This window comes from Symphalangus syndactylus, chromosome 12 (genome assembly GCF_028878055.3).
Source record: "Symphalangus syndactylus isolate Jambi chromosome 12, NHGRI_mSymSyn1-v2.1_pri, whole genome shotgun sequence".
NCBI classification, from domain to species: Eukaryota; Metazoa; Chordata; class Mammalia; order Primates; family Hylobatidae; genus Symphalangus; species Symphalangus syndactylus.
In genome coordinates, this window is record NC_072441.2 from 21,541,828 (window position 1) to 21,558,504 (window position 16,677).

Genomic DNA, 16,677 nt, shown 5'->3' on the forward strand with positions numbered 1-16,677 from the left:
AATGTAAGTTTATTGTAGTATGCAACCTAAAAACACCCACTATTTACATTTATTTAATTTAATACTAGTTTTTCCTATGCATTTTTTTAATGGTTGGGGCTATGATGTATATACTATTTTATATCCTGATTTTCTTACTTAATCTACCCTGTTAAGTTTTTAAAAACTGATTTCATGGCTGCACGGCATTCTTGTTTATGTATGTACTATAATTTATTTAGGCATTTCCCTACCTAAATAACATCTAGGTCATTTCCATTTTATCCCTTATCAATAAACTTCTTTGCATAGCTTTGTATATAAATGGTCTTTATTCCTTTAGTTCTAAAGAAGAATTATTGCATCAAGAGTTAAGCACCTTTTAAGATGCTGATGGATGTTGTCGAACTGCTTTTTACCGAATCTTTAATATTGATTGCTTTTTAAAAAGGGACCTATGAAAAGACAGTCATTCACAAAATACTCATTTAGCCTCTACCATGTGCCAGCCATTTTTAGATCCTTGCAGAACCTCAGTGAGCAAAGGAGACAAAATTCCCTGGCTTGGAGAGGTTCCCTTCTGGAGAAGACACACAGTAAAAATCAAGCATAATAATTACATAAATTACATTGCATCATACATAAAGACGTAAATAAAAGCAGTAAGAAACAGACTTCACAGCTGAAGAGGCCAATTAACAGACTGAATCCCAGGGTGACTTCAGGATAGTAAATAATAATAGCTAACATTTACTGGATGCTTACTAAGTGTTGGGCATTTTTATAAGCATTTTACATATGAATTGTTCTTTATTTATCACTGCAGCTCTATAAAAGGAGTATAATTATTATCCCAGTTGCACAGATGAAACCATATGGCCCAAGCAGTTTTGTCAAACATTACAAGGCTGGTAAACGGTGGAGCCAGGGTCTAACTCAGGCTATGGGATTCTAGCACCATGTTATTTATAGCTCGGCTAGTCTCCTTCCTAAGAGACCTAGGAGGGTCCTGCATCCGCCTGCGAAACAATCATTCTCTACACATTAGCTAGTAATAAAACTATGCCAACAGAGCTTCATTTCTAATGCAGTGTTTGTTATGGAAATGCAAATGCATGAGAAAAGAACCAGAAGATGCTATTGACTACTGCTACTTTGGCATGAATACAAGATGTGGAAGCAGATTCGGGGTAGATGATAAAAATGAAACCATAGTACTATAGGAGGTTTCTGACAGGATAGGTAAGGAAGGGGCAGTCTGATAGGAGGATAAAGGATAGGTAAAAAAGGCGGTCTTAGCTAAGACAGGACCATCATGGGCAATTCATCATGTGCTTTACCAGCTAGTTATGGGCTGCTTAGAAAGACTGTTTCTCATAGTAGGGCCTGCAGACAATCTACATTAAGAATGCTTGGGCACTTTTTTTTTTATATACAGTCTCACTCTGTCACCCAGGCTAGAGTGTAGTGCACCATCTTAGATCACTGCAACCTCCACCTCCTGAGTTCAAGCAATTCTCCTGCCTCAGCCTCTCGAGTAGCTGGGACTACAGACATGTGCCACCACACCTGGCTAATTTTTTGTGTGTATTTTTAGTAGAGACAGGATTTCATCATGTTGGCCAGGCTGGTCTCGAACTCCTGACCTCAAATGATCCCCCTGCCTTGGCCTCCCAGAGTGCTGGGATTACAAGCATGAGCCACTGTGCCTGGCCTGAATGCTTGGGCACTTCTTAAAGTACAGATTCCTGAGCCCTTTGCCAAGTGATACTTCTTCAGTGAAGTGTAAGAACCATTGCTGTAGAGGTCAGACACATTCTTTAAGAGAGGGAAGTGTCATCATAAAAGACAACATAGAGAATGGACAGAAAATGTGGACAGAAAGGCGGTGTGGATATGATTGCCCAAGTCATTGAAACAGGAGAGTTCCCTGACTCCTGTCGGATATCATGTGGCTCATCTGTTCTGCCAAGGCACGTGCTCAAACCCCTTACAGGAGGGGAGCGCACAGATGGGCAGGGGCAGGAGCTGGGGTGAGCACCTTGGGGCTCCAGCCGCACAGGAGCATCTAGGGGTGGATGCCTGCAACTCCCAAGGCCCAAGTGGGAATATGTTACAGTGCACTATTTCAGCTTTGCTGTCTGCAGACAGCTTAACTGTTAACCAGCTCAGTGCCCTCTTGGTACCCAGGTCCTTGTCCAGTGTCCAGGAAGAATCAGGTCACGCACGGATTTGAAGGATGAATGTGGGGGTTTTACTGAGTGGTGGAGGTGAAGGATGAATGTGGGGGTTTTACCGAGTGGTGGAGGTGAAGGATGAATGTGGGGGTTTTACTGAGTGGTGGAGGTGAAGGATGAATGTGGGGGTTTTACCGAGTGGTGGAGGTGGCTCTCAGCAGGATAGATAGGGAGCCGGACGGGGGATACAGTGGGAAGATGATCTTCCCCGGAGTTGGCTGTCCAGTGGCCGATCTCCTCTCCGATCATCCCCAGCGGAACTTCTCTCAGCATTCAGATGCTCCTTTTCTTCTCTCCTTCTCTGCCGAGCCATTCTGCCATTTTTCTGCCCTTCTGTTTATCTCTCTGTCTGCTTCTGGAACCTGGGGTCTGGAGTTTATGTGGATAGCGGGGCATAGCGGGCCAAAAGGCAACTTTTGGGAACGAAAACAAGAATGCCTGCTTCTATTTAGGGCTGTGGGTTTCCAAGCTTGAGGGTGGGACCTCTGCCAGGGAACCACCCTCATTTATTCAGTATTTTCCTGTTTGCTGTCTGTATCACCATCGCCTTAGTAGTAGTGGTTTGGGGGACAGAAAAGGGTGGGCACGCGAGGGTCTTAGGCCATTATCTCTAGTACTATCTGGTCACCTCTCTGTTTGCTATTTCTCCTGAGTCACTGACCACCCCAGCCCACCTGGGCATTACAGGAACCCCCCAAAGCACAGGATACAGGACTGTTGTCGTAATTAACCATCGCATCACATATGACCCTCTTCTGCCTAGAACTCACCCTATCTCTGGTTGTGAGGTTTCAGCTGAGATTATGAGAACCGCTGAGAGCTGCTGAAGTTAGCGCTTCTGATCCACCAACCTTGATAGCCACTGTTATCCTGGGGTCTTTCAGCAGTGCAGAAAGAGCCCCAAGGGGGAAAAGACAATTTGTCATTGTAGAAAACCGACACTGAAAATGTATAAGTCAGTCGTCTAAATTTGCTACTACTGACTTAAAAAAGGTGAAACAACAATGGCTAGCCAGGAATCTTTTTCAATTCTGCACTGTAATATAGATCCCTTTTTACTGAAGAAAAGACACAGGTTCTATAATCCCTTTAATAACAGGTTAAAGTCCTGAGGGACGGGCAGTCACATTTCACGATGACTAATTAACTTGCTTGAATTGCTACTTGCCATAGAAAAGTTTCCCAGAGAAATCATATTACTCTTTTTTTTTTGACAGTTTTCCAGAGGAAGGCAAGTATGAGCAAGATATTAAACAACATTTTGCTTTCCTTTCACAAAACAGTATTGGTTGTTGCACTACCAGTGACTTCTTGAAGACGCTCATTAATTTTTCAGGTTTTTAAGTGGCTGAAAAGGAAAAAGCAAATATTACGTTAATGGAACTAAATATCAGTGCTACTAAATATAATGCAAATTAGATGATGGCACACAGAATGTATTTTTCAAACATTTTATTATGTGTAATTAGAGATTTGTGAATTGTCCACGTAGAGATGGGTTCTGAACTTGTAGACTCTTGGTTACTAACCCATGTTAAACAGACAGTGTTTCTTGAAATTCTAATCACTTTAAACTTTTCATTTGGGTTTATTTAACTTTCTTCAGGTCCTGCCTCTGATAAACCACCAAGTTTCTGCAGAATAGGAAACAATTCAGAAGAGTTCCGTAATCTCCCTGAAGTTTGCAACCTATTACTACAGAACAAAGATTTCTTTCTTTCTTTCTTTCTTTCTTTCTTTCTTTCTTGCTTGCTTGCTTGCTTTCTGTCTGTCTGTCTGTCTGTCTTTCTGTCTGTCTTTCTTTCCTTCCTTTCTTCCTTCCTTCCTTCCTTCCTTCCTTCCTTCCTTCCTTCCTCCCTTCTTTTTTAGACAGGGTCTCTCTCTGTCACCAAGGCTGGAGTGCAGTGGTGTGATCTCAGCTCATAAGATCTGGGCTCAAACAATCCTCTCACCTTGGCCTTTCAAGTACCTGGAACTACAGGCATGCACCACCATACCTAGCTAATTTTTTTTCTTTCTTTTTTCTTTTTTTTTTTTTTTTTTTTGTAGAGGCAGGATTTCACCATGTTTGCCAAGTTGGTCTTGAACTCTTGGACTCAAGCACTCTGCCCACCTTGGCCTCCCAAAGTGCTGGGCTTACAGGCAGGAGCCAGCATGCCCGGCCTATGATTATGCTCTTTCTTGAAGTCATCATCTTCTGTATTAGTTTCTTATTACTACTGTCACAAATCATCACAAACTTGATAGCTTAAAACAACACGAATTTATTATCTTATAGTTCTGGAGGTGAGAAATCCAAAATCACAACCACTGGGCTGAAATCAGGGTGTAAACAGGGTTATGCTCCTTCTGGAGGCTACAGGAAAGAATCAGTTTCATTGCATTTTCTAGATTCTAGAGGCTGCCTACATTCCTCAGCTCATGGCTCCACCCTTCGTTTTCAAAGCCAGAAGCATAGCATCTTCCAATCTCTTTCTCTGACTCTCACCCTTCTCCCTTCTGCTTAGAAGAACTCTTGTGATTTTACCAGATCCACCCATATAATCTAGGATAGCCACTCCCTCTCAATTCCCTTTTGCCTTATAAGGTAACTGAGTAGAAAGAACATACTCAATTTCTCTTGCTATATAATACTTTCACAACACAGGTCACTTCTGTGACCTCTGATTACCAACACGTGTATGGGGATTTCTCCCCCTCAGCAACAAATTCTCTGGCAGATTCTTTGAGGGACACCAGCTGTGTGTCCTCTAAGTCAATTCACTCTGGCACTATCTGCCTAGACAGTGTCATATACTACAACTCCCACCTCAGATTCCAGTCTCAAGTAATAGGTGGTTACCTATGCTTCCATCTGACTGGCTATAAATTAGAGTTTGTTTCCATGATCTTTTCTTCAGATTTGATCAATTTGCTAGGATACTCCACAGAACTTGGGAAAACACTTATGATTACTGGTTTATGATAAACAGCATTACAAAGGATACAGCCGAACAGCCAGATGGAAGAGATGCAGTGGGCAAGGCATGTGGGGAGGGGCATGGAGCTTCCATAAGCTTTCCAGGTGCATCACCTGCCAGGAACCCCCATGTGTTCAGCTATCCTGAAGCTCCTAGAACTTAGGCCTTTGGGGTTTTTTGGAGGCTTCATTATGTAAGCATGATTGATTAAACCATTGGCCATTGGTGATCAACTTAATCTTCAGCCCCTCTCCCCTCTTGGAGGTTGGGGATGGGTTGAAAAATCCCAACCTTCTAATCGTGCCTTGGTCTTTCCTCTGAACAGCCCCCATCCTGAAACTACTTAGGGGCAGCCAGCCGCTAGTCAACTTATTAGCATACAAAATGACCGTTACCACTTTGGACATTCTAAGGATTTTAGGACTTGTATGCCAGAAAACCAGGATGAAGACAAAATATGTACTTCATAATATTATAGTAACCTATTCACAGATTCCAGAGATTAGGACATGGACATCTTTATGACGCCATTATTTGTCCTACTACATCTCCCTACCTCCCCAACCACTACCACCAATTGCAGTTTTTACTAGTCAGGATGATTAGGTGTAAGCAAAATAAATCAAGCCTGGTTATCTTAAGCAGAAAGAGAATTATTAGAAAGGTAGCTGAAAATCAGTAGAAAGCCTGGCAAAATGGGCATGAACAGGATCCAAGTGAGGGCAGAAGCCAGAACCACAGCCAAAATCACAGCCTAGGAAAAGTCTGGTGAGGACTCTGCAGCTGACACTGATCACTGCCACTGCCTGCCCTGGTGCCACTGTCACTGGATACAGCCATGGTGCCCACACTGGATTCTAAGTGGTTTCTGGAAGCCCTGTGTTACCTCGTCCACATTCACAGCCTGGGTGTTAGGGGAGGGGGCATCTGGTTGGCGAGGTTTAGGCCATTTGCTTGTAGCCCTACTGCCTCTCACCTTTTTTAGGATGCCCACAAAGAAGTGTATCCCAATGCTGGGCAAATAAAACATGGCAAATGTCCACTAGACTATTCAGATAGGAAGATTTTGTGCCTGGAGAGCAACGGTGTACTTCTGAGGAATCTGTTGACCACTGTGTAGACTTGGAAGCTGTCCATTCTTTCATATAGAGTTTCGCTACACTTTGACATCAGGCCTTCTCCGTATGGTCCTTGTCATTTAGGAACATTTCCTGGGCGGCTACTGCTTTTTGCCTTTTCCTCCTCTTATTCTTTCTTTTTAACAATGTAACTGCCATATGAAGATTTCTTACCTTCTCCCTACATACCAAGTACCTAAAGCCTAGGAATATAAGAAGGAAGATAAACCCTTGAATACGTCTGTGTGCACCCTGCTACCCTTATATACACCGCTGACACTATAATCCACTAAATGGTTCATTGCTTGACTTGTTTTTCAAGGTGTGGTGATGAGTTTGTTCTGACACATCATTTTCCCTGCCCTGGGCTTCTGGTGCCTATTTGATATGTTGGCATTAGTTTTGCCTTGCTAATTGACATACTCAACTCTTTACCCTTGGCCCGATAATGTTGAATTCTGACCACAGAGCTAAACTGGCCTGGCTTGGAGAAATGGCACTTAAATGCTGTGAAACAGCTGAATTATTAAAAGGAGATTCAAAAGAGAGAAACCAAAAGGAGGTATTTGTGTTTTGAGAAAAATAGGAGGGAGGGTGGGGGCGAATCTCCAACGATTTAAAAAAACACATCCTTTGTCTCCTTTAATATGACTACTCTTTCTTGAATATGTAGAACCCCTGAAAGGTCCAGAAAAGTCCATGTGTCTGCTCTAATCAAAGCCTTTATGATGCAGGCCTTGGTTAGTGTGGCTTCGACATCAAGATTGGCAAGCGCAAAAGTAAATAAAGAAACCTTAGAGATGTCTATACCCTTTGGCTCAGTAATTCCTCTTGTAGAGATCTGGCCTTAAGAAATAATCAGTTGAAGGAAATTTATGTACAATGATATACATCCAAAACCTAATTATAATAGTAAGAATTTGGAACCAGTCTAAAAGTTCAACAATAGCAATAATTAATGCTTATTAAGGTTTTATTTGTGTAAAACATGGTACTAAGTGCTTAATATGAGCTGTCTCATGAAACCTCATGACCTCACTGCTTTTATCTAATGTTACAAATGAAGAAACTGAGTCACTGAGAGGTTAAGCAATTTGCCCAGGGCCATGGAACTCCATCTAGTAGAGCCAGGACTTGGACTGAGTTTTGTTTGAGTTTGCAGTTGGTGTTTGAAATCACCGAGCTATACAGTTTCTTAATAGGGGTAAGATTGAATAAATGCAGTAAAACATGATGAAATATTAACTAGCCATAGCATGATGTTTTGAACAATTTTTAACAAAATGAGGAAATTTTTACTAAGTAATATTGAATAAGGCTGGGTGTGGTGGCTCACGCCTGTAATTCTAGCACTTTGGGAGGCCGAGGCAGGCAGATCACCTGAGGTCAGGAGTTTCAGACCAGCCTAGCCAACATGGCAAGACCTCATCTCTACTAAAAGTACAAAAATTAGCTGGGCGTGGTAGTGTGCACCTGTAATTCCAGCTACTCAGGAGGCTGAGGCTGGAGGATAGCTTGAGCCCAGGGGGTAGAGGTTACAGTGAGCCAAGATCACACCACTGCACTCTAGCCTGGGTGATGGTGTGAGACTCTGTCTCAAAAAAAAAAAAAAATTGAATAAAAAAGGCAAGACAAAACATTTACAGAGTATGATCTCCACTAGGCTACCGACATACACAAAAGACTGTTAACATATTTTTTTAAAATAATAGTTTCTAGTTTGCAAACAAATATAAAATTGTATTATCTTCTCCATACCCTTCTACACTTTTCAAGCATCCTGTAATTAGCATGTATTGCTTGTGTAATAAAGGAAAGTGTCGGTTTTAAGAAGAAAATAACTGCACTAGAAGATTTAAAGCATCAGTGCTAAATGGGTTAGCACAGTAGGGCTTGTGGGGTCCAGAGCCCCACAAGGCTAGGCAGCCCCAATACACCATGGCCAGCCCTCAGTGGAGCAGTGCTAAGTCTCATCCTGGGAGAGGCTGTTTGCAGGGCTGACTCTGCTGCCCACCCTGCGCCATCCTGCTGTGGAAGTGAGGTTATTAATTTAATGAGATCAGTGACCAGCACAAACTACATGTCAGAACTGGATGGGAATTTCCACTCTTCACCCTCTACCTAGGTGACTTTGAGCAAGTTATTTATCCTTTCTACTCTTTTGTTTCCTTATCCATAGAATGAGGATAACAATATTGTCTGTGTGACTGGGTTGTTGTGAGGATTAAGTAAGAGAAAACGTAAAGTTTAGCATGTTACCTACAACATAATTAATACTCATTAAATGGTCACTTTAAAAGGATGACAAAACACACTTTGCCCCATGGTTGATGATATGGTTTGGCTGTGTCTCCACCCAGATCTCATCTTGAGTTGTAGTTCCCATAATCCCCATGAGTCGTGGGAGGTAATTGAATGGTGGGGGCAGTTACACTCATGCTGTTCTTGTGATAGTGAGTTCTCATGAGATATGATGGTTTTATAAGGGGCTTTCCCCCCTTTGCTCGGCACTTCTCTGGCCTGTCGTCATGCCTGTTTCCCCGATCGCCATGATTATAAGTTTCCTGAGGCCTCCCCAGACATGTGGAATTGTGAGTCAATTAAAACTCTTTTCTTTATAAATTTCCCAGTTTTGTCCAGGTGTGGTGCCTCACACCTGTAATCCCAGCATTTCGGGAGGCTGAAGCAGGTGGATCACCTGAGGTCAGGAGTTCAAGACCAGCCTGACCAATATGGTGAAATCCTGTCTCTACTAAAAATACCAAAAAAAAAAAAAAAAAAAAAAAAAAATAGCCAGGCGTGGTGGCACGCTCCTGCAATCCCGGCTACTTGGGAGGTTGAGACGGGAGAATTGCTAGGACCCAGGAGGCAGAAGTTGCAGTGAGCCAAGATCATGCCACTGCACTCCAGCCTGGGCAACAGAGGGAGATTCTGTCTTAAAAAAAAAAATTCAGTTTTGATTATGTCTTCATAGCAGTGTGAAAACAGACTAGTACGGTTGGTGTAGAAAGAAGAGCTGAGGTGATGATTTGGCATCATCCTTAAGATACAGATGGAATACATTATTGCTAAAACCAGGTCCTTTTGAGCGGATTTGATTAAATTAGCCTGGTGTTTTGGTAGGCCAAAAAATATAGTTGTTATGCTTTAAATTTTGTCCAATAATAAGAAACTGTATCTCTTGTTCGAAATCACTCTAAATTCCCACAGGCATGTTGTCTTCTTGTAAGACTAAAGTTTGATGCCAGTGTGTACAAGTTATATAAAAATTCTTCCCAAATTAAAGATAATTTGGTTTTTTTAGTATATTCAAGTATGTCCTGTGAGATTAATAGGCACAAGTTAATATTCTGTTGCAAGGATGGAACTGTCTCATGGACGTAACACCACAAACACCAAATACAGTAAGATATCATGAGGTTTTTTTTTTTTTTAGCAAATTAGGCAATGCACTGATGACAGAACTGATATAAACAACAGTTTCCAGTCATAAAGGCTGTATGTGTGTGCGAGATTCTGTGCTTGTGAATGCTTTTGTATGTTAAAATACTTGCAAATACCATAAAGCACTAATAGCAGGTGGATTAAAAGGATGGGATTAGGGATGGTTCTTTTTTTCTCCTTTTAATTTCTCCTGTTGAAAATTTTTCTGTACTTTAATTATCGCTTTTACAGTCAAAGATGTTAAGTGTAATTTAAAAAGAAATGACATAGCCACGTGGTGGCAGTATTCCATGAAGAATGTAATCTACATAGCTTTGTTTCAGTCCTGTGCCTAACATTGGCTTGATTTCTTCTCTGACAATTTTGTTTAAATTGTCTTATTTTAGATAACTGATTCCTTGTGAAATTTCCCTCTGAGAATTAAGCACCTCTTATAAGTGACTTTAATTTAATGCACCTGTTTGATTTGGAACTATGATAACAAATAGACTCTAAAGGAAGATTGTATTTATTCCCTGTTAGGGCTAATAAAACCCTAGTCAGATACGAAAATTGTTTTTATATGATGCAAATTAATAACTGAATGAAATTTCATTGCCAAATAACCACCTGTAGTTTATACAACAGAATTACATTAACCTGTATTAAAAGCCAACACCACCATATATTACTTTTAAATTAAAAATGCTAATTTTAAAATAATAAAAGTGAAAACAAAAATACTACAGCAGCATATTCTATAAGCCCATGATTTTGCTAAATTGAAAATTGTGTTACCTTTTAATGTAGTGTTTTTACTCTTTTTTTTTTTTTTTTTTTTGAGATGGAGTCTTGTTCTGTCGCCCAGGCTGGAGTGCAGTGGCGTGATCTCTGCTCACTGCAACCTCTGCCTCCTGGGTTCAAGTGATTATCCTGCCTCAGCCTCCCGAGTAGCTGGGACTATAGGCACCTGCCACCATGCCCGGCTAATTTTTGTATTTTTAGTAGAGATGGGGTTTCACCATATTGGCCAGGCTGGTCTTGAACTCCTGACATCCCCCTCGGCATCCCAAAATGCTGGGATTACAGGCATGAGCCACTGCAACTGGCCAGTATTTTTATTCTTAAAATTTCAAAATAACGGAGATTCAGACTCCTGCCTGAGCTCCCTGCGAATGTAAAGATACCACTTCAGATGAATAAACCTGACTTTGGCCATCAGGGCACAACCTTGTTCCCTCAGAGTTTGGTGGAACCATATACCCACAGAGGAAAAGAGACTTGGCGAGGCATTGAGAAGCCAAAAAAAATTTCTGGTTTGTCACAATTCCCGGTGAAACATTTTCCTCTTGCTGTAGAGAAGCCAGGACAAAAAACACAGGAAATAACTTTTGGCTTTTCTGATGTTTTCGTCTTCTAAAATCCCTCACCCATTGTTCTCAGAAAACTAACCTCCTCACACCTATGCCTGCACCCAGAGCAGCCTTTTTTCTTTTCTTTTTTTTTTTTTTTTTGTGAAATGGAGACTCCCTCTGTCGCCCAGGCTGGAGTGCTATGGCACGATCTAGACTCACTGCAGCCTCCACCTCCCAGGTTCAAGTGATTCTCCTGTCTCAGCCTCCCAAGTAGCTGGTATTACAGGCACGCACCACCACACCTGGCTAATTTTTGTATTTTTAGTAGAAACAGGGTTTCACCATGTTGCCCAGGCTGGTCTCAACTCCTGGCCTCAAGTGATCCACCTGCCTCAGCCTCTCAAAGTGCTGCGATTACAGGCATGAGCCACTGTGTCTGGCCAGACCAGCCTTTTTCAAAAATTTCTGAAGCCCCATAGGAACCTTTTCACTGGAAATGTAGGATCCTTTTCTCAAAGACAGTCACATGGGCCACATTGCTCCTTATACAAGCCTGTGATATCTCAGCCTCAAGTTGTGATTTCTCCCTGCCCCCAAAAGTAATTTTTTTTTAAAGAAAGATTTGAGCACTGAAATCAGAATGATGGAGTACACAGAGCTTGAAGCAGTCTCAGGGATCCAAGGCTTAGAGCCATCTTCAGAAATGTCTTCTGCCAGTTGGGAGAATTGTGTCCTTGAAGTCGCTTCTGTCAGCTTTTAATTATCAGGAAGGAGGAGACCAGCAAGGTTGCACCAGGATCCCTTTGAGTTCAGACTGAAAGTTAAGTACCAGGGTTGCTCACCCCAGAAGCATTCATTAGCAGTGTCCTGACAGCCTTTATAAGTAGACCAGGCGGCCAGGATCTTTGCCAGTGGGAAAAGAGCAGAGGGAAGTCATTGGTGACATCCCACCCCAGTGTTACAACAGCAAAGTGCCTGCTAACCAAAATTAGGTTTCTTATGAGGAGCCAGGAGAAGGTGAACAGCATCCCAAAGATTGTGCAAAGGCAAAAGTGACACATCTTGGAGACCGTCAAGGAAATCGGAACCTTATTGCACCATCAATTGCAAGGAATCAAATAGAGATTAGTTATCGTGCATTTTTTCTGGCTCAGTAAAATAAAGCTCCTTGGTATTTGCTGCCTAGAAGCCTCATGAAATTAGTGGACACACCTTGAAGTTTTGCAACCTAGGTAGATTATAATTGCCTTTGCAGTGTTTGCTCCTTTGAGATTTACCCAATTAAATAAAAACAAGAGGAAAAGACACACGCTCGAAGGCCACTGCTTTTATCCCACCCTTCAAGCCAGTTAAAGTTATTGGTTTACTTCAGTCATCACTAAACAAGGGAAGAAACTCTCGGGAAATTTGGCAAGCGGAGTGCAAAATGTAAGACACTGACGCTCTTTCCTTTTGGTTTAAGTTCCCCAGGTCACATCAAAATCATCCCAACATGACACGTGGAATTCTGGGCTAACAGTTGCTTCCATCTCTACAGGACACCTTACTTCTGGTAAGAAAATACCACTTAGGCTTTTTGAGTAGTCTTTTAGTAATTGCCGTTTTAACCCATCATACTGAAAAAATCACATCAGGTGTTAAGTTTCTGGACAATAAGATATGCCTTATGCCTTCCACAGGAAAATAATAGACAAAGTAAAAGATCTGCTTAAAACTGAATGTAAGAAATGGCTTAGGTGGACTTTGCCAGCTTTTGCAATAGATTGTATGCATTTTTTAAGATTTTTATTGATTTTATTTTATTTTTTGAGATGAAGCCTTGCTCTGTCACCGAGGCTGGAGTGCAATGGTACGATCTCGGCTCACTGCAACCTCCGCCTCCCAGGTTCAAGCGATTCTGCTGCCTCAGCCTTCTGAGTAGCTGGGATTATAGGCATCCGCCATCATGCCCAGCTAATTTTTGCATTTTCGTAGAGATGGGGTTTCACCATGTTAGCCAGGCTGGTCTTGAACTCCTGACCTCAGGTGATCCACCCGCCTCAGCCTCCCAAAGTGCTGGGATTACAGGTGTGAGCCACTGCACCCGGCCACATTTTTATTTTAATAGCTACTAGGGCTCAAGACCCAAAAACTTCTTTCAAAACAAATTACTTACCTATCTTGTGCTAGGAGTTGTCTAGACATCTTCTTCCATCTTCAAAACAACCCATGAGATCAGTGTCATGCATCTATTTTATAATGAGGAGACTGAAACTTAGAGTGGTTGAGGAAGCTTTTCAAGGTCATAGAGCTGCTAAGTGACAGACTAAAATTCAAATCCTTTTCTTTCAATATCCTGGAGTCTGCTCTTTCTTTTATACAAACCAGCTCCCATTTTAGTTGTTAGCATGACTGCTATTGTATTGATGAGCTTGCCTAAATGCTTTAGGTATAAAAAATTGAGATCTGGTTGTACAATGGATGAACATAACTCTAAATACAAATTTTGAGTTGAAAACTCTTAGGCATGACTATTTCACCATTGACCACTGACAGACCATTCATCTCCTTGTGTAGAAATCAGGCAGGAATAGTATAAGAACTTCCGCAGTTTGTATTGATATTCTTTGCACCTTCATTTATTTAATATTCATTAAGCAACTCCTGTGTGCGAGGCACTGTTCTGGGTACTGGGGAATCAGCAGTGAAAACAATGAGCAAAACCCCTGTCTTCATGAAGCTTCTATTCTAGCCAGACGGGGCATAAAAACAGCAAACAAAACAACAAGAAAAGTCAGGTGGTGGTGAAGTGTCATAAAGAAACATGAAGTGGGTAGGCACGGTGGCTCACACCTTGTAATCCCAGCACTTTGGGAGGCCAAGGCAGGCAGATTGCTTGAGTCCAGGAGTTTGAGACCAGCCTGCACAACATGGCAAAACCCCATTTTTACCAAAAATACAAAAATTAGATGAGTGTGGTGGCGTGCACCTGTAGTCCCAGCTACTTGGGAGGCTGAGGCGGGAGGATCAATTGAGCACTGGAGATAGAGGCTGCAGTGAGCTCCATTGCACTCCTGCCTGGGCAGCAGAGCAAAACCCTGTCTCAGAAAAAAAAAAAAAAAAAAAAGAGGAAGAAGAAGAAGAAAAAGAAACATGAAGCAAGGTAAGGGCACTCTGAATTATCAATCAATTATGAGCCAAGTGCCTAGCTTCAGTCCAGTTCCCTAATTATAGATGCCTACACAGACCTACCTACCCCTTGATATTTCTGTGGGAACAGTGGAAGTTAGGAACTCATGCCAGCTCTGTTAGATAAGTATTATTATCTCTATTTCCCAAAAGAGAAAACCTGAGACTCAGCAAGTTCATAATTATGCCCCGAGGTCACAGAGCTGATAAGAGGCAGAGTTTAATTCAAACCCAGGTATATCAGGCCATGCTCTTGGTCATTCTGCTCTACTGCTTAGACCCCTTCGCCAAGCACTGTGTTAACTTGAGGGCTGTCTATCCTCTTCCAGGCACTAATTAATGCCCAAGGGTGTGTGGCAGCCAGTACCCCCCATTAGTTGCTTGAAATAGTCAGAAATAGCTCTTTAGCCCTGGGAAAACATTAATTTCATATCCCATCAAGATTTTGCAGTGAGGTAGAGTTACTCAGACCCCTGTCTGCTGATTGGCCTTAGAAGAGGGCCGGGCAGCCTGGAGACCCCCGTATGTGAAATAACTAGGGTAGGGCAAACACAGTGTCTGCCACATAGTAAGTACCCAATAAACATTTGCTGAAGGAAGGGACGGAGTGAGGAAGGAGGATGGAAGGGAAGCCAATACCCAACATGGCTCTAGAACAAATTCCAATGTGATAAGTAATGTCTCAACTATCTTCTATATTTGAAAACAGGGCTTTTTCATGTACCAGGGAGAAAGCATGATGATAAGCCTGGTGGGTAATATATGTTGAATAAATTATATTAATTATTTAAATATTTTAGGAGATTAACTCAACTTCAACATGCAAGAAAAGCATTGGGTTTGTTTGTTTGTTTGTTTGTTTGTTTTTGAGACAGATCTGGCTCTGTCGCCCAGGCTGGAGTGCAACAGCACAATCTCAGCTCACTGCAACCTCCACCTCCCAGGCTCAAGCCATCTTCTTACCTCGGTCTCCCAAGTAGTGGGGACTACAGGCACATGCCACCACGCCCGGCTAATTTTTGTAATTTTTGTAGAGATGGGGTTCTCACTTCGTTGCCCAGCTTGGTCTCAAACTTGTGAGCTCAAGTGATCCTCCCACCTAGGCCTCTCGAAGTGCTGGGATTACAGGCATGAGTCACTGTGCCCAGTCAGCACTGTTTTTTAACTAAGTGCAAGTGCAAGATAAAGGCAATTTTGATTTCTTTCTTTTTTAATTTTTTATTTTTATCTTAACTTGCCAGTGTATGATTTCTTTCTTATCACGTATATTGTTCTAAGTAAAGTGGATGTCCTTTCTCAGCAGGAAAAATTTCATGAGCAATAGATTTTGAAGAATGATGACAAATTGCACACATTCTATCTCACACAAAAAGTTAAAAAAAAATCAGTATGATTGTGACCAGCTTTAGACATTGTTACAGCAATTGGGAATTCTCACCTGTGTCAGACAAGCCAAATGAAGTTCACCACTAAGAATTTACATGAAATTTGCATGCACAAGCTGACCACATTTGCCAGAGATGCACTTCTAAAAACCCACTGACATCAGATGCATGTAGCCCAACTTTCTCAAACAAAAAGTTGTTTCCTGGGGTAGTTGTGCACTCTGGAAAAACAGTCACTTTGTGGCCCAAGGTAAAGGTTAATTTTGCTTCCCCCTGCCCTTTCTCCTTTGAGACCTTTGCTTTGAGTAAAGAGAACAGTAATTCTGGTATCACATGAAGAATAATGCTTGATTAAAATTATTTTTCTTTCCTTTCATTAGACAACAGAGAAGACATTGGACTTTTACTGGGAATGATTGTCTTTGCTGTTATGTTGTCAGTTCTTTCTTTGATTGGGATATTTAACAGATCACTCCGAACTGGGTAGGTTTTTGCAGAATTTCTGTTTTCTGATTTAGACTACATGTATACGTATCACCAAAATTTAGTCATTTCAGTTGTTTACTAGAAAAATCTGTTAACATTTTTATTCAGATAAAGGAAAATAAAAGGAACAATGTTTAATAAGTACTTACCCATGCCAAACTACAAATGCCTTTCCTTTAATCCTCAAAATGACCCTGATGGAAAAGCTGCCTGGCCTTCTTTACAGGTGACTTAAATGAGGCTTAAAGAGGCTAAGTCCTCAGCCCAGAATCACTGAACACTAAGCCGTGAGTCCAAACACAGCTGATATCAAAGCCCATTTCTGTCCTTTACTACACAGCCTTTTCCATTGTGCCTCAAATTAACCTACAGTGCCTAGATTCTTGAGACTGATGAAGTCACAAATTGCCTTGTGTTAAAAACTTCAGCCAAATTAAATTTAAAGGAGTTTAATTGAGCAACGAATGTGCGAATTAGGCAGCCCCCAGAATTACAGCAGATTCAGAAAGACTCCAGGGATGCCTTGTGGTCAGAGCGAATGTATAGACAAAAAAAGAGAGAAGTGA

General features: G+C 41.6%; 1 protein-coding gene across 3 annotated transcripts in view; it reads left to right on the forward strand.

Annotated features, from left to right (window-relative positions):
• Positions 1-16,677, forward strand: part of IL23R (interleukin 23 receptor) — a 100,375-nt gene that overhangs the window by 57,019 nt on the left and 26,679 nt on the right. For all 3 annotated transcript variants that reach the window (XM_063625279.1, XM_063625280.1, XM_063625281.1), the window contains exons 8-9: positions 12,535-12,624; positions 16,006-16,108. In XM_063625279.1, the coding sequence (XP_063481349.1) occupies positions 12,535-12,624; positions 16,006-16,108 (193 nt within the window). The remainder of the gene's footprint in view (positions 1-12,534; positions 12,625-16,005; positions 16,109-16,677) is intronic.